Source organism: Oryx dammah, unplaced genomic scaffold (genome assembly GCF_014754425.2).
Source record: "Oryx dammah isolate SB20612 unplaced genomic scaffold, SCBI_Odam_1.1 HiC_scaffold_24, whole genome shotgun sequence".
NCBI lineage: Eukaryota > Metazoa > Chordata > Mammalia > Artiodactyla > Bovidae > Oryx > Oryx dammah.
Window position 1 is genome coordinate 2322153 of NW_024070208.1, and position 27071 is coordinate 2349223.

The following is a 27071-nucleotide window of genomic DNA, read 5'->3' on the forward strand; positions in this document are numbered from 1 at the left end:
AATAGCTATATAGTCTCTGTTTGCTGTAAGCTGAATCTTGAAGTCGAGCTTATTCTGTCTTTCCTGTTTTGATGTAGCAACCAAGACTTTCAGATGCGTTTTCTTTAAGTCGGCATCTCTCGTCCTCTCACGGGCCCTGGAACTTGCTGCTGTCGGGCCTGCTGGCTTCTCCTGCTGCGGGGAGAACGGATCAGTGTGTTCCAGGAGAGACGGGATCGTGAACCTGACCTGAACTTCTTGCTCGTCTCTCAGGCTGTTAAACTTCCCCTTCCCATGCTTTGACTTTTCTTACTTTTCTATGTAAACCTTATAATTCTGTTGTAATACATCACATGTTCTTTTTTGTGAAAGATTGTCTGTAATAGTTTGTAATTGGACTTACAGGCATGCTTGTATAGTTTTTGAAGAATAGGCCAAGCATTTAACAAATTGAGTTGCTAGACCCTCAATGAAATAGTTTAACAACATTGAAAAAACTGTTACCAAAAAATGAATCCTTACGTGTCTTGTTTCTATTCAAGAGCGACTATTTTTCTGAAAGTTAGGAGTCCAACTCTAGTTTAAAAGGCTGTCCTATTTTTATGTCTTTGAAGTAGATAAAAATATTCCTCTTGTTTATTTACATGTTCTGAATTTTACATCGTGTAACCTATATTCTTTACATTTTCTGTACAATACTTTATCTTCTGTGCAGTTTTTAGTTCATAAATCTTGCATAGGTCATAGTTTCGTTTCTCTTAAAATTGTTTGTATGCTTCTGTTGTTTTTTCTCTCTCCTTTAACGTCACTTTATGCCATTTTCCTCAGACAACTCAAACTGGCATTTTGGGATTAATAATTTGTGTCAGTAACATTTTTCACTGTCTTAAGACATACTCTCCCAAATAGGACTTCAGCATAATGCTTTTTCATTAGCCTCCTTTTCAAGCCTTAGGCTGCTTAGAATGCTGTTGTATCAGAAGTTGGCTCTATTCCTTTTTTCTTCTCAGATGAACTTGAAATATCCATTTCAGGTGTGATGTGAGTTGTGATTGGGCTGATACTTCTGGCTGGAGAATAAGAGAGCTGTATGTTTAACCAAGGGCTTCCCAGGGGGCGCTAGTTGTAAAGAACCCTGCTGCCAATGCAAGGAGACATAAAACACATGGGGTGGATTCCTCCTACGGGAAGGTCCCCTGCAGGAGATCATGGCAGCCCACTCCAGCGTTCTTGCCTGGAGAATCTAATGCACAGAGGAGCCCGACGGGCTATGGTCCATAGGATCGCAAAGAGTTGGACATGACTGAAGCTACTGATGACACACACACGTGGTTAACCAAGTGCTGTTGGCTGGAAGCCTCTGATGGCGGGAGGGCACACATACAGCTGGCAGTTAGAGGAGGGACCCCACGCAAGCTTGCCTCTGCTCCTTTCTGTGCAAACTCAGGAGCCGGGTGGACCTAAGTTTAATTCGAGTCCTGGTCTCTGGGCCAAGACTGTGGCCTCTTCGCGCCTCAGGGCCACTCCCGCTTGCACGGGCCCCTGTGCGTGCTTGTTAATTTCAATGCTGAAGTTGTAGTGATTGACTGTAAATTCTACAGCCCAGGCTTCAACGTTACTCTTTCATTAATCCAGCATTACTGCTAGTTTGCTCTTAGTTGAGAATATGTGGTCTGCTGATCCGGCAGTTCAGTCTGGAGCCTAGAGGTGTGCTCACCTGTCCGGCTGTGTTCTCGCTGGTGTACACTCAGCTCATGCTGGGCCCCTTCCATCCCCGTTTCTCCTGCTCTATGAGAAAGAGCATCTCTGAAAGGGAGAAGAGTCTAGGGTAGTGATTTATGCTGTACAGATTTTCAATCTGAATTGTCATTGAGAATAGACTCATGAGCATAACAGTGAGTTCTACTATGTACAAGTGTGAATGATAAATTTCATTCTGTCAATAAATGTTGAATTTACCTACGTGCCACTTATTCCATTAGATGATGAAGTGTTAGTTGCTCAGTCGTGTCCGACTCTTTGCTACCCCATGGACTGTAACCAACAAGGCTCCTCTGTCCATGGGATTTTCCAGGCGAGAATGCTGGAGTGGGTTGCCATTTCCAGCTCCAGGATTAGTTGTTCACTGCTAACCTATGTCCTTTTATACTTATCGTAGACCTGACCTCATTTCCTTTTTAGGAAATGTGCTCGATCCTTTCTTTACCATTTTAAAGGTCTAACGCTACAATGAATAATAAGGAGGAGAAGTGGAAACTGACTTCAGTTACTTGAGTACAAATCTTCCCCAGCTCCAGAATTTATAAAAACTTGGATTGTTTTTCCCCCACATGCTTAATTTTGCTCTTGAACTCTACTTTGCAGGAAACCAATTTATTCACTTTCTAAAGTGGCCCAGTGTTTGTCTAGCAAGGAAATCAGCAAAAGGGTTCTCAAAGAAGTAGCAATGAAATTGAAAAGCGTCTGCTGTCACCACTGGTGATAAATCAAACTGATGTTAAAGATGCAAATAGTCATTCCAGTACTCTCTTCTCTGTTATTGGAATTGTTTAAGTTAATTAAGCCAGCAGAGTACTTCATTATCTATTATACTGCATGCTAATGGCAGATTTAAAGTTTCACTTTTATCATTTGAAAAATTTTCTGAAAGTCTTATCTAAATCCCTATATCCATTGCCATCTAAGTGTGTATACTTAATGGTAACTAATACTGTTATTTGGGAGAATATATTTATTGTACCACAGTGAGGTTTCTTTCTAGTTTGTAAGGTTTACAAAGCCAAGAAATTTTACGAGACTATCACATGCAAGGTAACTTTTGTCCATCTTTCTGAGAAAGTGATTAAAACAGTATATAATACATTCTTATTAGACTGTCAGGAATTTAATTATATTCAACTTAACATTGTAGAATTTTAAGTGTACTCTATTAACTAAAATTAAAAAAAGCTGTTATAAATTACTGATATGATTGATTTCTTTCATTTGCAGCATTTAAATATCAGGACACTGACGGATGATATGGTAAGCTGATCCTTGAGGTTTCGTTTGTTATAAATCTTAACTAACCCTCTTATGTTGATGGTGTGCTCCACTAACACCTTTAAGATTGCTACAAACTGCATGTTTTGGAAAGGGACTCTTTATTGTGCTAAAGTAAAGGTTGAACTGGTGAAATATATTGTTGCTTTTGAAAAGTAAAAGGGACTAGTCAATATGTTCATTTAAAATTTTTGTTTAATCACAAGTTGTTAGTCAACTTGGAATCATTCAAATCAGTTCTCCTTCTTTGGGGATGAATTGCACACTTCAGAAAGAGGTACAAACAATAGCTAAAGACATGTCAGCTTTTCAAAAATACGTAGTTACTAATTAAAGTAAGCCAGACTAAACTATCACTGATATATTCTTAAAGTTTTGTTTAAAAACGAGAGAACTAGATATGCCTTACCCTATATTCTGTATGCTGAAAATAATAAGCTTTCTTATAAGTACTTAAAACTTCATAGATTATAGCGCCATTATAGATTTTTATATACTCAAATAAATTTTTATATTTTCAAATAAATTTTACATTCAAAAAATAAATATATGTACGTAGAATACAGTGAGCACTCAAAAACTGTTCAGCACCTCTATATCCAAAGTACCATCTTAGGCACGCGGTTCAGGGGGCATACAAAGATGAATGAGACATAGATCTGGACATGCACAGTTTAAAAAACTGCATTAGAATTCTGCATTTTACTTCTCTGGGTAGAATCTAAGGAAAGGATATTTATATAAGCTTCTCTGGATAACATTCTTTTTATAGGATAATTTTCAGAAATGGTGGTAGTATTGAGCAGTAATGCAGATTTTGGGTATAACTTCTGCCCTGCAAGGTGGGTGATGTCCTTATTTAGTGCTGAGTGCAGCGGGGCTCAGGCAACTGAAGGAGGTGGCTTGCCCACATGCCCACGGTGGGCAGCGGAGCAGCTGTGGCTGAAGTCCTGTTCCTCCTTGCTCCGAACCCACACACTTGCTGTGCTGACTTAGCTTTCAGATGATTTCTTAAGGCCAACAGTAAAACCATGTGCGATTATTATGTGTGATCTTTTATGAGAATTTACAGTGGTATTTTTGTAAAGCCTCATTGAGATATAATTCATATAGCGTGTAGTTCACCTATTTAAAATGGACAGTTCAGTGGTTTTTTAGTGTTAATATATTTGCAGAACTGTAAAACCATCACCACAATCAATTTTAGAACATTTTCATCACTTAAAAAGAAACCTCATACCTATAAACAGTCACTCCCAATTTATTCCCAACTCACCTAGCCCCAGGCAATGGCCAGTCTACTTTCTGTCTGTAGATTTGCCTTTTCTGGACATTGCATATGAATGGAATCGGTTGCTCTTTCGTGACTGAGCTCTTTGACTTGACATCACGTTTTCAAGGTGCATCCATGTCGTGGCCTGTGTCATTGCTTCCTTCTGTTGCTGGATGCTTTCTGTGTGACGATATTCTTGCGGCTTGTTCATGTTTTGTGGGCACTCTATGTTTGTTTCCCTCTTTTCACTCAGATCCCGCCCTTATCTTTGTTTTGTTACTCTTTTTTTTCGCTTTGCCACCCCTCAGTCTCTACCCCACGTTCTAGAATCAGGGTCATGCTATAGAGTGGCTGCAGCCTACTGCGCTGGAAGCCCAGTGTGCTTTGATTTTCTGTTAGTTAAAGGGCTCCTCCTCAGGAAAGACTTTCTCCCTCCTGCCTCTTTCCTCACCTTTCTCCTTCTTGTCCCTTGGCTTTGTAAGGTCAGAACTTTTGGGCTCTACCATACCCTGTGCGTATTTTTGTCAAAGCAGTCTATGATTTGTGATCTGTCTTTCTCACTAGTTTAAATCTTTTGAAGACTGAGACGGTATGATGTTATTAATACTTCCAGACAAGTTGTCTGGCACATGTTAAGCATTTTCATCAGTTTATTGAACAAACGAAAGAGTGAGTCTCGGTTTTGTTAACCTGGTATTGTGTTTGTCTTGCATCTGGTCCTGGCTTAGTCCTGGCAGTCTTTCCAGAGATGGATCTTGGCTCTCCACAGGGTGGAGCAGCTTTGACAAGGACCTGCTCTCAGCCTTTCCGACCACCTGCCTGGGTCACTGACTGTGCCTGCCTTCACCTTAGATGGTTCCATGGTCCCCTTCTCTCCCAGGGGAGGCTCGAGCAGGCAGGCTAGTCCAGGCAGCTGGCCCAGGGTTGTGGAGGCCAGAGAATAAGCGTGGCTGTCTTGAGCAGGAGACCTCCGAGTCAGCCCCTTCTCGGCCACTGCTGACTGCTGCCCTGTGGAAAGAGCAGTGGATGCGGAATCAGGAGTCTCTTGTTGGAAGACAGAACTTCACCATTTCTCTGCTCTGTGACCGTGGCAGGTCACTTAAGTGGTTCACTTACACATAAAGCAGGACTAATTTTATACCTTTTCTGCTTTCCTCTTAGGATTTTGGTGAGTCTCATCTAAGCTCAAGTATGTTGAGCTGCTGCATTCTGTTCTGTCCCTATTTACGCTCTTTAAAAGATACTTCCTGGTGTGGACAGAGGGGTGGTGTGACTGATTCATTTGCAGTTGAGTCTTACAGGGTGTGTGTGTGTCATAGATGGTGTAGAGATTGAGGAGAGAAAGGAAAGCTGGATACTTTGAGGGCTCTTTAAACTATTTCTGATGAGTTGCAGCGCATGGAAGCGTTTGCCACTGATGTTTGATGTGTGCTAGCAGTGTGTTTTCTAATTAAGCTTTCCCACCACTGCAACATGTGCTGCGTGTATGCCTTTAATATAGTACTTCCGATGTGAATAGACTTTTTTGGGGCAGGACTTGGGAGAAGGCATATAGGAATGATGTCTGCTGTAGTCATGTGTTTGAATAACAGTATTTTAAAAACATTAATCGAGACATCCTGGGAAACATTAATTTTAGAAACTCATCTTAGGTTGCTTTTTGTTAAAGACCTGCAAAAGTACTTCACATTTCAAGGTAATTTCTTAAATTACTGTCAGAATTAAATTTCACAGGACACTGTTGGATTAAGAGAATGGAGTATTACTGTAGCCTTGAGGTCCATAGGCAGAATTAATATACTTTAAACAGTGTTCGTTCTGTGAATATCTGGGCATCTCCTGTGTGTAAAATGCTGTTCAAGGTGCTAGGGTAATATAAAGGTGAAAAAAGTAATTTAGCTTACAACACTCTTTTGTTTATACCTGGGTTGAAAAGAAAGGTCTCCTTGTAGCAAAAAGGTTGGGAGGAGGACAGTGAGGGGCCAAGTGTGAAAGGTAAGCTGGATGAAATTGAATGTGCATGTCACCATGCTAACTTTTCCATCAAAGTGTCCCTTGGGTGTTTTTGTGGGGTAGGGGTTATTTTTGATCTGCTTTTTTCTCCCTTGTCCTTCAGAACCATTTGTCTAAAGTGCAGTCCTCCTGCTGATCTTCCTCTCTCCTTTTATCTCGCTATAGCCAGCATTACTATTGTAATCCCTTGTGTGGCCTGCAGTAATGGTTTTCAAGCTTCTTTGACTAGGATCCACAGTTAGAAATACACTTTAGTTTGTAGCCCAGCACACAAACACAGATTCTCTCTGTTGAAACAAAAGTTTTTAAGAACCTATATTTAATGTTTCTAAGCATAATGGTTAAACCAGATCAAACCAGCCCATCCTAAAGGAAATCAACCTCAAACATTCATTGGAAGGATTGATGCTAAAGCTGAAGCTCCAATACTTTAGCCACCTGACGCAAAGAGCCGACTCTTTGTAAAAGACCCTGATGCTGGGAAAGATTGAAGGCAGGAGGAGAAGGGGACAACAGGGGGTGAGAAGGTTAGACAGTATCACTGGCTCAATAGACATGAATTTGAGCAAACTCCAGGAGATGGTGAAGGACAGGGCAGCCTGCATGCTGCAGTCGATGGGGACGCAAAAAGTCAGCCACGACTTAGCGACGGAACAGCAACAAAGCCTAAGGACCTCTGATCTTTTTCTTTCCCTTCCTTTCTACTCCTTTTACTCCTATCCATCCCATGAAAAAAAAGAAAGGTGATCCAGTCCACTAAGTGGACTTCATAACACCAAATAGTCTACAGTTATGACTAGCAAAACAGACATGTCCAGTACCACAGTGGGAGGAAGTCCCGAGCTCTCTGTGAGTGTCTGCTCAGTCCACATGGGCACGTGTCGGCGAGCAGGGTGAGTGTGCCCGCCCTCCACGAACCAGCTGTGCGACTTTGAGTGCGTCGTGGGGCTTTTGAGCCTTGGTATCCTTGTGGGATTTTTTAAGAGCTAAAATTCAGTCAGTTCAGTTCAGTCGCTCAGTCGTGTCTGACTGTTTGCGACCCCATGAATCACAGCACGCCAGGCCTCCCTGTCCATCACCAACTCCCGGGGTTCACTCAGACTCACATCCATCGAGTCAGTGATGCCTTCCAGCCATCTCATCCTCTGTCGTCCCCTTCTCCTCCTGCCCCCAATCCCACCCAGCATCAGAGTCTTTTCCAATGAGTCAACTCTTCACATGAGGTGGCCTGGAGTTTCAGCTTTAGCATCATTCTGTCCAAAGAAATCCCAGGGCTGATCTCCTTCAGAATGGACTGGTTGGATCTCCTTGCAGTCCAAGGGACTCTCAAGAGTCTTCTCCAACAACACAGTTCAAAAGCATCAATTCTTCAGTGCTCAGCCTTCTTTACAGTCCAACTTTCACATCCATACATGACCACAGGAAAAACCATAGCCTTGACTAGATGGACCTTAGTCGGCAAAGTTATGTCTCTGCTTTTGAATATGCTATCTAGGTTGGTCATAACTTTTCCTCCAAGGAGTAAGCATATATTTGTAATTAGTAATAAGCACTTTAAAAAATGAGATATGATTCCATATAATGCATTAATTTTAAAAGTGCAGTATGCATTTTGGCAAACTATACAATCATGCATATACTATAGTTATGACAAAAAACATTGCCATCACATCTGTGGTCCCTCTGAGTCCCTCTGTGTCCTTTGCAGTCAGTTCTCTTCACCCTTCCTGGCTCTTGGAAAAAACTAATCAGTTTTTTGAGCTATCCAGTAGTTCAGTCTTGAAATTCATTTAAATGACATCACATTGCATCGTGCCATTGTGTCTGGCCTCTTTTACTTAACATAATGCTTTTGAGATTCATCTAATGTTTGGGTTTTTCAGAAATTTGCTCTTTTTATTACTGAATGGTGTTCCCTTGTTCCATAATACTAAAGGTGGCTTATATATTCAACAGTGTGGGTTTTTAGCAGTTTTTGGCTATTATGAAAAACTGCTATGAACATTTGAATTCAGGTTTTTTTTTTGGACATAAGCTTTCTTTTTGGAGGGCGAATTATGTGGTTTAACTCTGTAAGATACTGACATATTATTTCCTCTAGTGACTAATGATGATGGACATTTTTCATGTGATCATTTGCCATTCCTTTCTTGTTTGTGATGAAATGTCTGTTATTAAATACAGGACTATTCAAATTTTCTATTTCTTCTTGAGTTAGACCTGGTAGTTTATCTTTCAAGGAATTTTTTTCATGTTATTTATGTTGTTGAATTATGAATTATTTGTGATATTTCCTTGTCTTTTAAATGTAGGGTCTGTATTTATTTCCTCTTTTTCCAGTTCTGATATTGGTGATTTGTCTTCTGTTTTTTACCTGATTAGTGTGCCTAGAAGTTTATCAATTTTATTGATTATTTCAGAGAACTGGCTTTTGGTCTCACTAATTTTCTTTATTGTTCTTTTATTTTCATTTATTTATTTTATCTTTACTATTTCTATACTTTTGCCTTATTCTTTTAACAGCTTCTTTGGGTGGAAGCTTAAATAATTTATTTGAGAACTTTTGTTTTCTAATGAGAATTTTATGCTGTAAATTTCCTTCTGAGAACTACTTTAGCTGTTAATCTTCTGAATATTTGAAATAGTTTTAAGTTTCGTGTTGATTTCTTCTTTTCCCCATTGATTATTTAGATATATCTTGTTTAATTTTCAAATATTTGAGGATTTCCCTGGTATCTTTATGTTGCTGATTGGTAATCTAAGTCCCTTGTAACCAGCGATTTCATACTTTGTGTGATTTCAGTCTTTTTCAATTTGAGTCTTGCTTTCTAAGAAGCCCCAGAATGTGGGCTGTCTTGGTGGATATTCCATGTGTATTCTGTTTTTGTTAGAATCGGTCTATAAGTAGTAAATACGTCAAGGTGGTTGATAGTTTTGTTCACATCTTCTATATTCTGATTTTCTGTTGCTTTTTTCTAACAATTATTGAGGAGTGTTGAAGTCTCCAACTGTAATTTTGGATTCTTAAATTTTTCTTCTTAGTTCTTTCAAGTTTTGCTTCATGTTTTATGAAGCTCTGCAATTAAGTGCATATATATTTTGTATTGTTTCAGTTTATCATTATGAAATGATCCTTTTTATCCTCAGTAATATTCATTACTTTTTAGTCTTTGGACATTTAGTGGATTTCTCTGCTCTGCCTGATACAGTTATCTCCTTCCCTTTTGAAGAACAGAGACTGTTGGCTTCTGTGGCCCACACTTTATGGGTTTCGTACACCTCGGACTTTTCCTCCTCTGTCTCTGCTGTGTGTGCGTCTCCTCTGCCTTTAACCTTACACATCTTGTAGACTGTTGTCATCTCTCAGCCTGCTCTCCTGCAGCCACTTTTCTCTTCTTTGTCTCTGGTGCTTGGCTTGGGTGGTCACCTCTGTGTGTATGTATCTGTCTGTGAGTTTTCCTCAAGCTGAGGCATCCATGCCTATTGAATACCTTCAGATGGATGTCTCATTTTTATGTGAAACTCTTTGTGTCCCAAAATAAATTTGTCGCTTCCTTCTTAAGCATATTTCTGGTCCTATATTTTCATAGAAGGTAACTTCACCCTTCTAATGTTTTGTTAGGACTCTCACAACTTTCTATTGCTTCCTAAAAAGCCAGCTTTTTGGGGTGCTTCCCTTTTTGGTGGCACAGTGTTTAAGACTCTGCACTTTTCCTGCAAAGCACATGGGTTTGATCCCTGGTTCAGAGAACTAAGATCCACCATATGGGGGAAAAAAAAAATCTGACTTAAAAAAAAAAAGGCAGCTTCTTGCACAGCAACCAGAATGACCTGTCTAAATTGCATGCCTGGCAATGCTTTGCCCTGTTTGTAGCTGCGTAGTTGCACCTTTACCTCTAGGTCAAGCCTAAAGCTTTTTGCCGTGGCACATAGGCTTCCATGGTAGGACCCTGCTTCTCTACCTTGATACACATCTTTCAGTTAGCAAGCAGGAGTCAGGTAAGTTGCTGGAGAATTTACTCAGAGAATGTAGAAACACAGCTGCTGCTTGGAAAAAGGTGTGTTAAGTGATAATGAGGACTGTTTATTAGCTGTGTGCCGAGTAGCATTCCAAGCACTAGCTTTATAAACACAAGCCTCTGAGTAGGCCTTGTTACTATTCCATTTTTCAAAGATGAAGAAACTGAGGCAAGAGAGAGTACTAGTTACTTGTGTAAAGTCACGTGAAGCAGCCAGGAAAACTGACAGACTGGCCCCAGGGAGCGTGATCTTTGCCACGTGACTTACACTGCCGCTTAAGCTCTGTCCCTGTCTCGGTTGAGAGTACCAGTGTAAAATCTGGAAGTGTTTCCTTATTTTCTGCTTTACTCCTACAGTCACTGGAATGAGTCTTCTGACCTTGAAACTGACCAGGAAAAGTTGTATCCTAGCCATTGATCTTAATTCTGAGAAATTATAATTGTAAAGACATATTGTATTTAAGGAGTTTCCTGTGATAAGAAATGAACTGTTTTGAGTATTTCTAGTAAGTGAACAAAACTGGAAAAGTTGTCTCAAAGGAGTAGTGATGTGTGTGACTTAGAGTTAGCAACAGGTAAAGGATATGTTTTCTTAATTGCAAAGAACATAGAAAAACTTCTGTCTGGAAACCACAAATCTTGCAGCAGTGGCAGCTTGCCCCCAGGTGTATGTGTAGGCTTTCTAGGTGCCCCTCCCAGGTCCTCCTGGAAGGGACTCCAGATTGCCTGGGGTTTCATGCTCTGGGCGTGCATGCTGAGGGCTCCATGAGAAGCACCCCCTGGGCTCCGTGGGCCTGCAGACCCGCTCGGTGTACCTGACTCCGCTGCGTTCCTGGGTGTTCTTCCCTCTGCTGCTGGGGCACTGCAGGTGAATGTGCCTGCCCGGCCTCCGATTTGTCTACCTGCATGCTGTGCCTGTACCTACCTGGATGTGCGGTGTCTTGTGGAATATATATAAATTAGACATCACACTTATGAAAGAAAATAAAATGATTTTGATTATCTGAATTTGTGCCTAACTCCCAAGTCTGGTCATGGAACTTAAATCATTAACTGTTTTTTTTTTAAAGTTCAATGGAAAAGAATAATTTAAAATAATTTTATCATATGGACCTAGTAAGATTTAAAGCTTTCTGTACTGTAATTTAAGTTTATTTTGCATTTTTATTTATTTTTCCTTTTAAAGTTAAAAACAAATGATAAAGCAAAACATATCATAATATATTCCACAGCTTTCCTATATATTCAAAACTATATATTCAAAATACTCTGTGGAAAGTCAATATACCAGGAACTTACCCAGTGGTGCAGTGGTTAAGAATCCTCCTGCCAGTGCAGTGGAGTGGGTTTGAGCCCTCGTCCGGCAGGATTCCAGGTGCCAGGGGCAGCCGGCCGTGGGCCATGAGCGCTGCAGCCTGCGGACCTTGAGCCTGCGCTCTGCAGCAAGGGAAGTCCCCGCACTGAGAGGCCTGCACGCAGCAGCGAAGGCCCAGCACAGCCAAGGATCAACCAGTAAGGGAATAAAGGAGGTACACCAGCGGGACAACTGGATCTACCTGAAAATAAGTCGTAAAAAACTTCCACTATTCACTCAGTTTGGTGGGACTTTCAGAGTACATTAATATGAGTTAATTAGCACTTCCTGTACTTAGATTTTCAGTAGTAACACTTCAGTGCTGTCTTGGATTTTTAAATATTTATGGGCTGGTTTAGAGAGCTCCTCCTCAAATCAGTGGGAATGTGGAAATAAGATTAAGAGTTCTCAAGAGTTGAGTATGCTAAGATGTAGTAGAGGATGCAGACTTGTTTATTCATCCTTTATCCGTTCATTCATGGAGCCTTTATTGAGGGCTTGGTACTGTTACGGACATGGCAGAGACGAGTAATCTGTCTCTGCCCTCTGGGAACAGTGAGGAAAAAACTTGTGTACAAAACCAGTATACAGTTGAAGTGGGCTGGAATGGTGAATGGTAAGGTCAATTTTGGTCTTGGAGAAAACTTCATAGAGAAGGTGACTTTTCAGCCGAGTTTCAAAGGACAGGTTGGAATATAGACTGGCACGAGTGGTAGTAATTTTTTTCTTCTTTCTAATGATTTTACTCCTGGATATTTTACTCCTGGAATGGATTACAGTGCCTGTCTCAGGTTGGCAAGTAGAAAGCAATTGTTGATAATTTCAGGTAATTTTTGGGTACTATTCGTCTAGATCTTGAAAATAATGTGACATTTATAGAACTAATTTATATTTCCTTTCAAGCATATAGTAGTATAATATTGGAGTATATGTAAGTAGAAACTGTTCTTTAAGTGAAGTGAAGTGAAGTCGCTCAGTCGTGTCCGACTCTTTGCGACCCGATAGACTGTAGCCTACCAGGCTCCTCTGTCCATGAGATTTTCCAGGCAATAGTACTGGAGTGGATTGCCATTTCCTTCTCCAGGGGATCTTCCCAACACAGGGCTCGAACCCGGGTCTCCCGCATTGTAGACAGATGCTTTACCATCTGAGCCACCGGGGAAGTCCAATATAGTTTTGAGTGCCAGACTAAAATAACCTGTACTGTATCTTGATACTGGCGATGAGAGTTTATTCTGAAACCCCAGAGGTCTAATTAGTAGGAGGGTACTTTAAGTAGATGTGGATAAATATAACTTTGAGATATTTTGAATATTCAGTTCAACTCAGATCAGTCGCTCACTCGTGTCCAACTCTTTGTGACCCCATGGACTGCAGCACGCCAGGCCTCCCTGTCCATCACCAACTCCAGGCATTTACTCAAAACTCATGTCCATTGAGTCAATAATGCCATCCAACCATCTCATCCTCTGTTGTCCCCTTCTCCTCTTGCCTTCAGTCTTTCCCAGCATCAGGGTCTTTTCAAATGAGTCAATTCTTCGCATCAGGTGGCCACAATGTTCGAGCTTCAGCTTCAGCATAAGTCCTTCCAATGAATATTCAGGACTGATTTCCTTTAGAATGGACTGGTTGGATCTCCTTGCTGTCCAAGGGACTCTCCAGAGTCTTATCCAACACCAAAGTTCAAAAGCATGAATTCTTCGGCAGAAAGCTTTCTTTATAGTCCAACTCTCACATCCATACATGACTACTGGAGAAACCATAGCTTTGACTAGACGGACCTTTGTTGGCAAAGTAATGTCTCTGCTTTGTAATATGCTGTCTAGGTTGTTATAACTTTTCTTGCAAGAAGCAAGTCGTCTTTGAATGTCATGCTTGCAGTCACCATCTGCAGTGACTTTGGAGCCCAAGAAAATAAAGTCTGTCACTGTTTCCATTGTTTCCTCATCTATTTGCCATGAAGGGATGGGACCAGATGCCATGCTGTTTCTTTTTTGAATGTTGAGTTTTAAGCCAGTTGTTTCACTCTCCTCTTTCCCCTTCATAAAAAGACTCTTTAGTTCCTCTTTGATTTCTGCAATAAGGGTGGTGTCATCTGTATATCTGAGGTTATTAATATTTCTCCCGGCAGTCTTGATTCCAGCTTGTGCTTCCTCCAGTCCAGCATTTCTCATGATGTACTCTGCATAGAAGTTAAATAAGCAGGGTGACAATATACAGCCTTGATGTACTCCTTTCCTAATTTGGAACTAGTCTGTTGTTCCATGTCCAGTTCTAACTTGCTTCTTGACCTGCCATGCACATTTCTCAGCAGGCAGGTCAGGTGCTCTGGTATTCCCATCTCTTTCAGATTTTCCACAGTTTATTTTGATCCACACAGTCAAAGGCTTTAGCATAGTCAATAAAGCAGAAATAGATATTTTTCTGGAACGCTCTTGGTTTTTTGATGATGCAGTAGATGTTGGCAATTAGATCTCTGGTTCCTCTGCCTTTCCTAAATCCAGCTTGAATATCTGGAAGTTCACGGTTCACGTACTGTTGAAGCCTGGCTTGGATAATTTTGAGCATTGCTTTGCTGGTATGTGAGATGAGTACAGTTGTGCGGTAGTTTGAGCATTCTTTGACATTGCCTTTCTTTGTGATTGCAATGAAAACTGACCTTTTCCAGCCCTGTGGCCACTGCTGAGTTTTCCAAATTTGCTGGCATATTGAGTGCAGCACTTTCACAGCATCATCTTTTAGGATTTGAAATAGCTCAACTGAAATTCCATCACCTCCACTAGCTTTGTTCGTAGTGATGCTTCCTAAGGCCCACCTGATTTCGTATTCCAGGATGTGTGGCTCTAGGTGAGTGATCACACAGTCGTGGTTATCTGGGTCATGATGGCCTTTTTTGTATAATTCCGTGTATTCTTGCCACCTCTTCTTGATATCTTCTGCTTCTGTTAGGTCCATACCATTTCTGTCCTGTATTGAGCCGATCTTTGCATGCAATTTTCCCTTGGTATCTCTGATTTTCTTGAAGAGATCTCTAGTCTTTCCCATTCTATTGTTTTCCTCTATTTCTTTGCATTGATCTCTGAGGAAGGCTTTCTTATCTTTCCTTGCTATTGTTGGAACTCTGCATTCAGATGAATATATCTTTCCTTTTCTCCCTTGCCTTACTCTTCTCTTTCCCAGCTATTTGTAAGGCCTCCTCAGACAACCATTTTGCCTTTTTCCATTTCATTTTCTTGGGGATGGTCTTGATCTCTGCCTCCTGTACAGTGTCACAGTCTCTGTCCATAGTTCTTCAGGCACTCTATCGGATCATAAGTGATTTGGTTTAGATCATACCTGAATGGTCTAGTGGTTTTCCTTACTTTCTTCAGTTTGAACCTGAATTTGGCAATAAGCAGTTCATGATCTGAGCCATAGTCAGCTCCTGATCTTATTTTTGCTGACTGTATAGAGCTTCTCTATCTTTGGCTGCAGAGTATATAATCAATCTGATTTTGGCATTGACCATCTGGTGATGTCCATGTGTAGAGTCTTCTCTTGTGTTGTTGGAGGAGGGTGTTTGCTATGACCAGTGTGTTCTCTTGGCAGAACTCTTATTAGCCTTTGCCCCGTTTCATTCTGTCTCCAAGGCCAAATTTGCCTGTTACTCCAGGTATTTCCTGACTTCCTACTTTAGCATTCCAGTCCCCTAGAATGAAAGGACATCTTCTTTGTGTGTTAGTTTTAGAAGGTCTTGTAGGTCTTCACAGAACCATTCAACGTCAGCTTCTTCAGCATTACTGGTTGGGGCATAGACTTGGATTACCATGATATTGAATGGTTTGCCTTGGAAATGAACAGAGATCATTCTGTCATTTTTGAGATGGCATCCGATTATTGCATTTTGGACTCTTTTGTTGACTATGATGGCTCCTCCATTTCTTCTAAGGGATTCCTGCCCACTGTAGTAGGTATAATGGTTACCTGAGTTAAATTCACCCTTTCCAGTGCATTTTAGTCCGTTGATTCCTAAAATGTTGATGTTCAGTCTTGCCGTGTTTGTTTGACCACTTCCAATTTGCCTTGATTCGTGGACCTAACATTCCAGGTTCCTATGCAGTATTGCTTTTTACAGCATCAGACTTTACTTCCATCACTGGTCACATCCACAACTGGGTGTTGCTTTTGCTTTGACTTCATTCTTTCTGGAGTTACTTCTCCCCTGATCTCCAGTAGCATATTGGGCACTTACTGACCTGGGGAGTTCCTCTGTCAGTGTCCTACTTTTTGCCTTAGAGTGGTACACAGACTATTTAATGGGGAAGCACTAGGTGTATGGGCATCTACTCCAGTCTTGAGGGGTCAGAAAGGCTGCTACGTGAGACGTTGTGCAAACTGGAGCCTGAATTGAAATCATCCAGATAAATGGTTAGGTTCCAGGCACAAGAAATAGCTTGCACATGTGTAGAAGTTTCTAGGTTATTCATTACGTCTAGATTATATAGTCTAATGGTGGTGGAGTCGTGAATAGATTTTCTCAGGAGGAAGTAAGATTAAGGTTAAAGTGGACCTTTGAGCCATGGTAAGATATTTGAGTGTCATCCTCTGAGCGGTGGGATTACAGATGCTGAAAGGTTTGAAGTACAGGAGTGAGGGAGATGATTTGGTTTGGATTTCAGTAAGATCTGTGCAGAGATTAGTTTGGGGAGTGGTAGGGACAGGGGCCAATGAAGGCACTGGAGCAAGTTAGGAGGCTATACTAATTGTCCAGGTGGCCTGAAGTAGGGTAGTAGTGGTAGGGGCAGAGGGCAGAGGCAAGATGAATTAAGATATGGTCTGTTTGGTTTATGTTTCCTAGTTAATTTTCATTAAAGTTATTATAGTTCAAGTCACTTTTCTGCTGACTGGAGACAACCTCAGAAGTCCACATCTTCAGTATGCATCTGTATGCTTCTCTCCCAATCCAGGTCCATGTATTTTTCTAATCTGACAGTATCTCCCAACTTCTAAAGCCTTCAAAAACCCTCCTACTTTGCCCTTTGGAACTCAAAGCCTGTTATCTTTGAATGTTTGCTTTCCTTGTTGCAGTACTTGAGACCTAGGGGTTATTTGAAGACTTTATTTTCCTGGTAGCTTTTTCCTTCAAAAGCTTCCAGCTCTTCTTGAGCATTTCTATTGCATTTCTCCATGTTAGTCTCAACTGTGGGTCATCTCGTCCCTCCCATTGATTCATTGCAGGCATTAGAACTTAAGTTCCTTTCTTTTACACCACTATTTCTGTTATTATTCCATTCGTACCTACCAGGGACACTTACTCTGGGGTCTATGGTCCCCCAAGGGGTCTGTGGTAGAATTCATGGTATAATTGAACTTAATGGGAAAAGGGTTAAATCTTTTAAATTAAGCTTTAAGTAAAATTTAGTATTTAAAAACATTATACACATAAGCAAAACAAAAAAACAAATGACCAGCTAAACATAAGAACAGTAGGTTTGGGCCTGTGACTTTATCACAGATAAGGAAAGCCTCTTTCCTGTGTGGACATTTCCACTGGCTACTCTGCATATGGCACTTGGCTGTGGAATACATATTGCATTTTCAGTTCAGTTCAGTTGCTCAGTCTTGTCTGACTCGTTGAACCCCACGGACTGCAGCACGCCAGGCTTCCCTGTCCATCACCAACTCCCTGAGTTTGCTCAAACTCATGTCCGTCGAGTTGGTGATGCCGTCCAACCATCTCATCCTCTGTTGTCCCCTTCTGCTCCTGCCTTCAGTCTTTCCCAGCATCAGGGTCCTTTCCAGTGAGTTGACTCTTCGCATCAGGTGGTCAAAGTATTGGAGCTTCAGCTTCTGTCCTTCCAATGAATATTCAGGACTGATTTCCTTTAGGATGGACTGTTTGGATCTCCTTGCAGTCCAAGGGACTCTCAAGAGTCTTCTCCAACACCACAGTTCAAAAGCATCAATTCTTCAGTGCTTAGCCTTCTTTATGGTCCAACTCTCACATCTGTACATGACTACTGGAAAAACTATAGCTTTGACTAGATGGACTTTTGTCGGCCAAGTAACGTCTCTGCTTTTGAATATGCTGTCTAGTTTTGCCATGGCTTTTCTTCCAAGGAGCAAGTTTCTTTTAATTTCATGGCATAACTTATTTTCAAGCAATTTAAAGGAATTTCAAGATTATAACTGTTAAGTGTATTTCTCACTTAATGATATTAAAATACTGTATAAAATCTAAATGTGAACAAATCATTGTAAGTAAGTAATTTTGGGGAGGTGGTGATACATTTTCATCTTTTCAAAGGATCCTCTGGTTAAAAAACTTTTCATAAATTTCAGTAATACAATTTAAGAGTGGGAAATGACCATTTGTAGTATTTAGGAGCATTGAAGGTAGGGTATAGTAGTTGGTAGGTTGGTGGGAATTGTTACCAGGTGATAAGATTGTTCCTATGACTGAGATGCTTAGCTTATCCATTTGAAACAGTGAATGGCCAGTTTTCCTCCCCAGGAAGATGTCTCTTTGTGACAGAGATGTCGTAGCATTTTAGTAAAGATCATGGGACTCTTCAGCTATTCACATGCACCATCTCCTGTAATTCTGATCTAGCCTCACCTGGTTTCCTTTGCATCCCTTTCCAAAGACTCTTTTGAGGTTCTTGCTCCACCCCAGAATTAATCACTCGTCTCTATCTGTTGCTAATTTACTTGAGGGCATTTATAGTATTTTTTACCTTTATTTGTAATTTGTTACTGTATTTTTTTCCCCCAAGTGGTAGTCATCTGTGGGATGGCACTCTATTTTATATGTTTTATCATCCAATAATTGCTTAGTTATACCTTCAGGTACTAATTGACTGCCAGCTACTATTTTGTAGGCTAAACACACAATGATGCCTATCAGTTATTTGCTGCTGTGTAACAAATTAAGCCAAATCAGCAAACATTTATTATGCCATACTGTTTCTGTTTCTTGACTTCCTAATTTTGTATTCCAGTATCCTATATTGAAAAGGACATCTTTTTTGGGTGTTAGTTCTAAAAGGTCTTGTAGGTCTTCATAGAACCGTTCAACTTCAGCTTCTTCAGCGTTACTGGTTGGGGCATAGACTTGGATTACCGTGATATTGAATGGTTTGCCTTGGAAACGAACAGAGATCATTCTGTCGTTTTTGAGACTGCATCCAAGTACTGCATTTTGGACTCTCTTGTTGACCATGATGGCTACTCCATTTCTTCTAAGGGATTCCTGCCCGCAGTAGTAGATATAATGGTCATCTGAGTTTTAGTTCACTGATTCCTAGAATGTCGATGTTCACTCTTGCCATCTCCTGTTTGATCACTTCCAATTTGCCTTGATTCGTGGATCTGACATTCCAGGTTCCTATTGGACCTTGCTTCTATCACCAGTCACATCCACAGCTGGGTATTGTTTTTGCTTTGGCTCCATCCCTTCATTCTTTCTGGAGTTATTTCTCCACTGATCTCCAGTATATTGGGCATCTACTGACCTGGGGAGTTCCTCTTCCAGTTGAAGTATTTCACATCCTGAAAGATGATGCTGTGAAAGTGCTGCACTCAATATGCCAGCAAATTTGGAAAACTCAGCAGTGGCCACAGGACTGGAATAGGTCAGTTTTCATTCCAATCCCAAAGAAAGGCAATGCCAAAGAATACTCAAACTCCCGCACAATTGCACTCATCTCACATGCTAGTAAAGTAATGCTCAAAATTCTCCAAGCCAGGCTTCAGCAATACGTGAACCGTGAACTTCCTGATGTTCAAGCTGGTTTTAGAATAGGCAGAGGAACCAGACATCAAATTGCCAACATCTGCTGGATCATGGAAAAAGCAAGAGAGTTCCAGGAAAACATCTATTTCTGCTTTCTTGACTATGCCAAAGCCTTTGACTGTGTGGATCACCATAAACTGTGGAAAATCCTGAAAGAGATGGGAATACCAGACCAGCTGACCTGCCTCTTGAGAAACCTATATGCAGGTCAGGAAGCAACAGTTAGAACTGGACATGGAACAACAGACTGGTTTCAAATAGGAAAAGGAGGACGTCAAGGCTGTATATTGTTACCCTGGTTATTTAACTTATATGTAGAGTACATCATGACAAATGCTGGACTGGAAGAAACACAAGCTGAAATCAAGATTGCCGGGAGAACTATCAATAACGTCAGATATGCAGATGACACTACCCTTATGGCAGAAAGTGAAGAGGAACTAAGAAGCCTCTTGATGAAAGTGAAAGCGGAGAGTGAAAAAGTTGGCTTAAAGCTCAACACTCAGAAAACGAAGATCATGGCATCTGGTCCCATCACTTCATGGGAAATAGATGGGGAAACAGTGGAAACAGTATCAGACTATTTTTTGGGGCTCCAAAATCACTGCGGATGGTGACTGCAGCCATGAAATTAAAAGACACTTACTCCTTGGAAGGAAAGTTATGACCAACCTGGATAGCATATTCAAAAGCAGAGACATTACTTTGCCGACTAAGGTCCATCTAGTCAAGGCTATGGTTTTTCCAATTGTCATGTATGGATGTGACAGATGGACTGTGAAGAAGGCTGAGCACTGAAGAATTGATGCTTTTGAACTGTGGTGTTGGAGAAGCCTCTTGAGAGTCCCTTGGACTGGAAGGAGATCCAACCAGTCCATTGTGAAGGAGATCAGCCCTGGGATTTCTTTGGAAGGAATGATGCTAAAGCTGAAACTCCAGTACTTTGGCCACCTCATGCGAAGAGTTGTCTCATTGGAAAAGACTGTGATGCTGGGAGGGATTGGGGGCAGGAGGAGAAGGGGACGACAGAGGATGAGATGCTCGATGGCGTCACGGACTCGATGAACGTGAATCTGAGTGAACTCCGGGAGTTGGTGATGGACAGGGAGGCCTGGCGTGCTGCGATTCATGGGGTCGCAAAGAGTCGGACACGACTGAGCGACTGAACTGAACTGAACTGTGTCTGTGGGTCAGGAGTTTGGAAGTTGCTTGGCTGGGTGGTTGCGGCTTGTCTTATGAGGTTGCAGTGAAGACGTTGGCCCAAGGTCTCATCAGCTGAATGTTTGACTGGGGCTTCTGGGATGGCTCACGCAGGTGGCTGCTGGCAGGATGCCTCCCTGCTTCTTTAGCTTCGTTAGCTCAGCTCTTTGCCCCGTGGGCCTTCCCCTACGTCTGGTTGAGTGTCCTTGTGATCTGGCAGCAGGCCTATCATAGTGTGAGTCATCCAAGATAGAGCAGGACAAAAGCTGGAGTGTCTTTTGTGAGTTGATCTTGGAAATGACACTCCAGTATTTTCATAGTTTGCTGTTGCTTGCACAGGTTGGGGATCCGTGAGGGCTGTCCTTGAGAATGGCCAGCACAGCTAAGACAGCTGAAGATTTGCCTAGCATGTCACTTACATTTTAGTGGTAGAGAGGCAGAGTCAGCAATTGCAGAAGAAAGTGACAGGCTTTCTTAAGTCATACTCAGCACAGATGAAGGGAATTACCCATGTGCTGTCACAGACGGGAACGTGAGTGGGCTCATACACTACTTTACATGGAGTGGTCCGCCTTTTAACCTGACGCTGAGAGGTGAGAGGTACTTTTATTTCTATTAACAGCTCACTGCCATATTAATTAAGCATGGCGTCCCTCCTCCAGACAGCATTATAATGGCATTCCCTTCAGTCTTCTATGAGTTTAACCCGTTCTTCAACAATGATGCTATTGTGGAAATTTGAGGGGTTTGCTTAGGGTAACCCAGCAAGTGAGGGGCTGGGCAGGATTCAGAAGTCAGACTCTGGAGTTCTATTTTTAATCAGCAAGTTGCTTGGTTAGTAATAAAGCTAATTAAAAGGCCAGGTTATTTTAGCTGTTAGGTTTTTTCCTCCTCTTAAAGGTAGTGCAAGATTGCAATTGATAATTTTGAGTGTTTTTTTTTTTTATTGATTTCAGGTATGTGTTCAAATAGAATTAATTCAATAATTAAAATGAACCTTTATTTGTTTAATAATTCTCCTGGATTGCATGAAAATATCTTCTCCCTTCTGGATTCTAAGATATGATCACACATAGTTTTTCTATCTTTTCATGTTTTAAAATGACTAATAATTACATATCTTCCTTTTGTTTAAAATGTAAAAATATCACTACTCTGTTAGTATTGAAAAACATTGTAATAGTAAAAAGTGTGTTTTCACTCTTCAGTTCAGTTCAGTCACTCAGTTGTGTCCAACTCTTTGCGACCCCATGAATCGCAGCACGCCAGGCCTCCCTGTCCATCACCAACTCCCGGAGTTCACTCAGACTCATGTCCATTGAGTCGGTGATGCCATCCAGCCATCTCATCCTCCATCGTCCCCTTCACCTCCTGCCCCCAATCTCTCCCAGCATCAGAGTCTTTTCCAATGAGTCAGCTCTTCACATGAGGTGGCCATAGTACTGGAGTTTCAGCTTTAGCATCATTCCTTCCAAAGAAATCCCAGGGCTGATCTCCTTCACAATGGACTGGTTGGATCTCCTTCCAGTCCAAGGGACCCTCAAGAGTCTTCTCCAACACCACAGTTCAAAAGCATCAATTCTTCGGTGCTCAGCCTTCTTCACAGTCCAACTCTCACATCCATACATGACCACAGGAAAAACCATAGCCTTGACTAGGCGGACCTTAGTCGGCAAAGTAATGTCTCTGCTTTTGAATATGGTATCTAGGTTGGTCATAACTTTTCTTCCAAGGAGTAAGCATCTTTTAATTTCATGGCTGCAGTCACCATCTGCAGTGATTTGGGAGTCAAAAAAATAAAGTCTGACACTGTTTCCACTGTTTCCCCATCTATTTCCCATGAAGTGATGGGACTGGATGCCATGATCTTCGTTTTCTGAATGTTGAGCTTTAAGCCAACTTTTTCACTCTCCTCTTTCACTTTCATCAAGAGGCTTTTTAGTTCCTCTTCACTTTCTGCCATAAGGGTGGTGTCATCTGCATATCTGACGTTATTGATATTTCTCCCGGTAATCTTGATTCCAGCTTGTGCTTCCTCCATCCCAGCGTTTCTCCTGATGTACTCTGCATATAAGTTAAATAAGCAGGGTGACAATATACAGCCTTGACGTCCTCCTTTTCCTATTTGGAACCAGTCTGTTGGTCCATGTCCAGTTCTAACTGTTGCTTCCTGACCTGCATATAGGTTTCTCAAGCGGCAGGGCAGGTGTTTTGGTATTCCCATCTCTTTCAGAATCTTCCACAGTTTATGGTGATCCACACAGTCAAAGGCTTTGGCATAGTCAAGAAAGCAGAAATAGATGTTTTTCTGGAACTCTCTTGCTTTTTCCATGTCTTATAAAATAGCTAAACATCTAGATAGTTTTTTAGAGCCTGTTTTTAGTTTAATTAATTTTTTAAACTGTTATTACTGATTATCACTCTTAGATAATACTCAGTATGGTGCTCATTTAACGTCCCCTGAAGATAAGTGATATTAATTTATAAAATCCCGTACACCCCAGACACAGCTGAAGTCATATTAATTAAATGTGTGTACCACCTCCAAATAGCATTATAATGGGATTCCCTCTGTCTCCTGTATATTTAACCAGCTGTTCAACAAAGGCAAACTGTATACTTTGCCTACTTGGGTTGTGTTTCTATCTCAACTTTAAGAGAATTTCACATGAAATTAAGAGTACCCATCCAAGTGCACCTTGTAAAATACATACAGTTGCAGTCAAATTGCCAAATGTAAACAACAAGCGATGAACACAGTATGATGGTGATTTCTGTCATGTTTTTATATACAAAACTGTTTTAAAAGTTTGCTTTTATGTTCTCTTGTGCCTTGCTTTAAGCAAATTGTGTGTGTAAGTCTGTGAAAGATGAATTACGAGTGATTTTTTCCCCCTGTTTATGAATAATGTCATAGAATCATCTCTTTTAAAGAAAGATAAAGCTTCCTTAGAACATTTACATTGATTTGGTAATAATGTTCACTCGGTATCTGGCTTTGTAATTGTGCTCATAGTATTTGGAATCTACTTGTAGTGCTCGATAGAGCATCATATACCTGAAAATAACCCTGAGGTCTTCAACAAATTCAGTTTACTGTTTGTTCTAGTATAGGAGGAAGGGTTGTATTTATTTTTGTCCCATGGCTCCTTCCGTATTTTGTCTTTCATTCCTTTCTGATCTAGGGAAATGAAAGCATTGAAATCACAAAACATTTTTTTTTTTTTTTGCATTTTCATAGATTTAGGATTTAGAAGAGGGACGTGCTAATTTTTCCTATCTTGTCATTAGCTAGGTATGCTAGAGAAGAGATCTGGTGCACATTTGTTTCAACAGTTGGATAAAAGCCAACTCTCGCCTAGAATTCAGGTGCTAAACATATGGTGGAGATGTGCTAATTCTGTATTATTATTGTACAATTGTAGTATTTTTATTGATACAAATGCAGTTCTGTGTCTAAAATCATAATGCATTGAGTTTTAAAATTTTCTTTGTGCTGTTTTGTAGTCTAAATTTGTTGTTCATTCATGTCCGACTCTTTGCGACCCCATGGCCTGCAGCATGCCAGTCCTCCCTGTCTGTCACCAACTCCCAGAGCTTGCTCAAGCTCATGTCCATTGAGTTGATGATGCCATCCAACCATCTCATCCTCTGTTGTCCCCTTCTCCTCCTGCCTTCAATCTTTCCCAGCATCAGGGTCTTTTTCAATGAATTGGCTCTTTACCTCAGTGGCCAAAGTAATGGATCTTCAGCTTCAGTCCTTCCAATGAATATTCACGGTTGATTTCCTTTTGTATTGACTAGTTTGATTTCCTTGCTATTAAAGGGAATCTCTAGAGTCTTCTCCAGCACCACAGTTTGAAAGCATCAGTTCTTCTGATGCTTCTTTATGGTCAGCCTTCTTTAGGGTCCAACTCTCACATCCATACATGACTACTGCAAAAACCATAGTTTTGTCTATATGGACCTTTGTTGGCAAAGTGACATCTCTGCTTTGTAATATACTGTTTAGGTTTGTAATAGCTTTTCTTCCAAGGAGCAAGTGTCTTTTCATTTCATGGCTGCAGTCACTGTCCACAGTGATTTTGGAGCACAAGAAAATAAAGTCTGTCACTGTAGTCTAAATAGCATGACATTTTTATGTATGAAAGTGTTTTGGAGCTTGTTTTTTTGTTATTTAAACAAGTAGTTTCCTCATTGAAGAATTAAACAAATGCATTCAACCTGATGCTTCATTTCAGTCTCTTAGTACAGTGTGTAGATTGAAAGGGCTCAATTAATAATTAGTTATTGTTATTTTTATGACTTTTAGAGATTTTTATTTTAAAGCATTTTGATTTTTGGTGAAAAATAAAATTTTGATTTCTTCTACCACTGTTGCATCTGCCTACAATGTGGGAGACCTGGGTTTGATCCCTGGGTTGGGAAGATCTCCTGGAGAAGGAAATGGCAACCCACTCCAGTACTCTTGCCTGGAAAATCCTATGGAAAGAGGAGCCTGGTAGGCTACCATCCACGGGGTCACAAAGAGTCGGACACGACTGAGTGACTTCACTCACTCACTCACTCACCACTGTTAGAAGCTAAGTATTCACAAATTAGTTTGTGAACTGCTTAAGCTTACTCTTCCATTTATTGACATGTTTACATTTATAATTTTGATGTTGCATTAATAGTGTTTTGCTTAATTTTGCTTCCTTGTAAGTTTAGCATATTAATGAACTGTGTGTGTGTGTGTCTGTGTGTGTATGTGCAGTATGAAGAGGAGTTAGTATAGTTTCTACACTCAAGGGTTGATGTTACATGTATAGACTCAATGGCAATGAAGTAGTGATTCAAAAGACTGAGAAACCAGCCCAATTTCTTAACTGTTCGATGTCCCTAGTTTTTTAAAACAAGTATCAAGAATTGAAGTAATGATGTCCATAGAGATATAACTTGTGGATGTATATTCATGTGAAATAATTTCATGTTTCTGAGGTGTTTCACAGCAGGGAGATTTTATGTTGGTGACCTAGCTGCCATTTTTCTTTTGCTATATTGTATATACTTCTTATTACATTTTCTACATAGCCATATAATTACCTGTTTATGTGCTAGTCTCCTTCACTTGATTGTTATTTAAGTTATTTACATTCACATAGCTGATTTATTTTTGTATTACTGACTTGCTCTTTATTTCTTTTTGTGTATTTGGTATTTCATTTCCATCAATTCTGCATGAAAAACCTCTTTTGACACTTTTTGTAGTCGATGTCTGTTGTAGACAGATTCTCTCAGCTTTTGCTTGTCTGGAAATGTCTTTATTTTGCTTCTGTTTATGAAAAGTAGTCTTACTAGACATTGAATTCTAGGATGAGGGTATTTTTCTTTCAGTTCCTCTAGGATGCCATTTGGTTGTCTTTTGTTTGCATTGTTTCTGGTGAGAAATTTGTATCATTTTTGTCCAGTATTTAATGTCTTCTTTTCTTTGGCTATGTTTTTACGATTTGCCCTTTATTTTTAATTTTCAGTAGTTTGACTGTGAGGGTCCTACGTATGGGTGTTTTGTTTGCTTGTTTTGTATTTTTTCTGGGGATTGCTGAGCTTCTTGGATCTGTGAATTGATAGACGTATGTCTGTATCTGTATTTATAATACTCTTTTCTCTTCTGCTGGGGACCCAAGCTACACTTGTGTTGCAACATTTCATATTATATTATGAATATTGGTTATTCTATTTTGTTTGTTTCAGTTTGAATACTTTCTATTGATCTGTGTTTAGGTTCACCAGTTTTTTCCTCAGCAGTGTTCAGGTTCTTTTTAAGCCCATCTAATGAATTCATTTCTGATACACTTTTCATTCTAATAGATTAAGAAAATAGTGTCCATGATTTGCTACTGAAATTCCCCATTGCGTGGTCATAATTCCATTGTACCCTTTAGCATTATTTTTATGAATCTTCTTTTAAATAGTCTGTCTAGTAATTCTGCCCTCTAAGCTGTCTCTCGGTCACTTGTTTTGACCGTGGGCCACATTTCTTGCTTCTTTGTGTCTTGCAACATTTGATTGTATGGTGGACATTTTATTTAATTACAGTAGAAATTAAATAATATTTGCTCCCAAGAGAGGACATGCTCTTCTTTCAGACTCTTGAAATGGGGGCTGTGTCTCTGTGATCACTAGTTGAGCTGGGTTTGGTCTTCCTGCTACTAGAGTTTTATTCAGCTTGTCTGTGGCCTCAAATCCTTTGCGGACTTGGGATCTGAGTGCTAATGAGATTCTGGCAATTTGCTTTCTGGCATTAACACTTGAACTTTGGCTTTGGAAACCATGGAATATCTCTTTCTGCTTTGAAGTCTTGATGCCCATTTTTAGGATTTCTATAGTGTTCTTTTTTTGTTTTCAGTTCCATTGCTGGCTCTCTTTCTTCAGAGA

General features: G+C 40.5%; 1 protein-coding gene across 1 annotated transcript in view; it reads left to right on the forward strand.

Annotated features, from left to right (window-relative positions):
• The window catches only part of DIAPH3 (diaphanous related formin 3), a 566408-nt gene that overhangs the window by 28680 nt on the left and 510657 nt on the right, over window positions 1–27071 (forward strand). The window contains exon 2 of the mRNA XM_040267149.1: window positions 2971–3003. Within this exon, the coding sequence (XP_040123083.1) occupies window positions 2971–3003 (33 nt within the window). The remainder of the gene's footprint in view (window positions 1–2970; window positions 3004–27071) is intronic.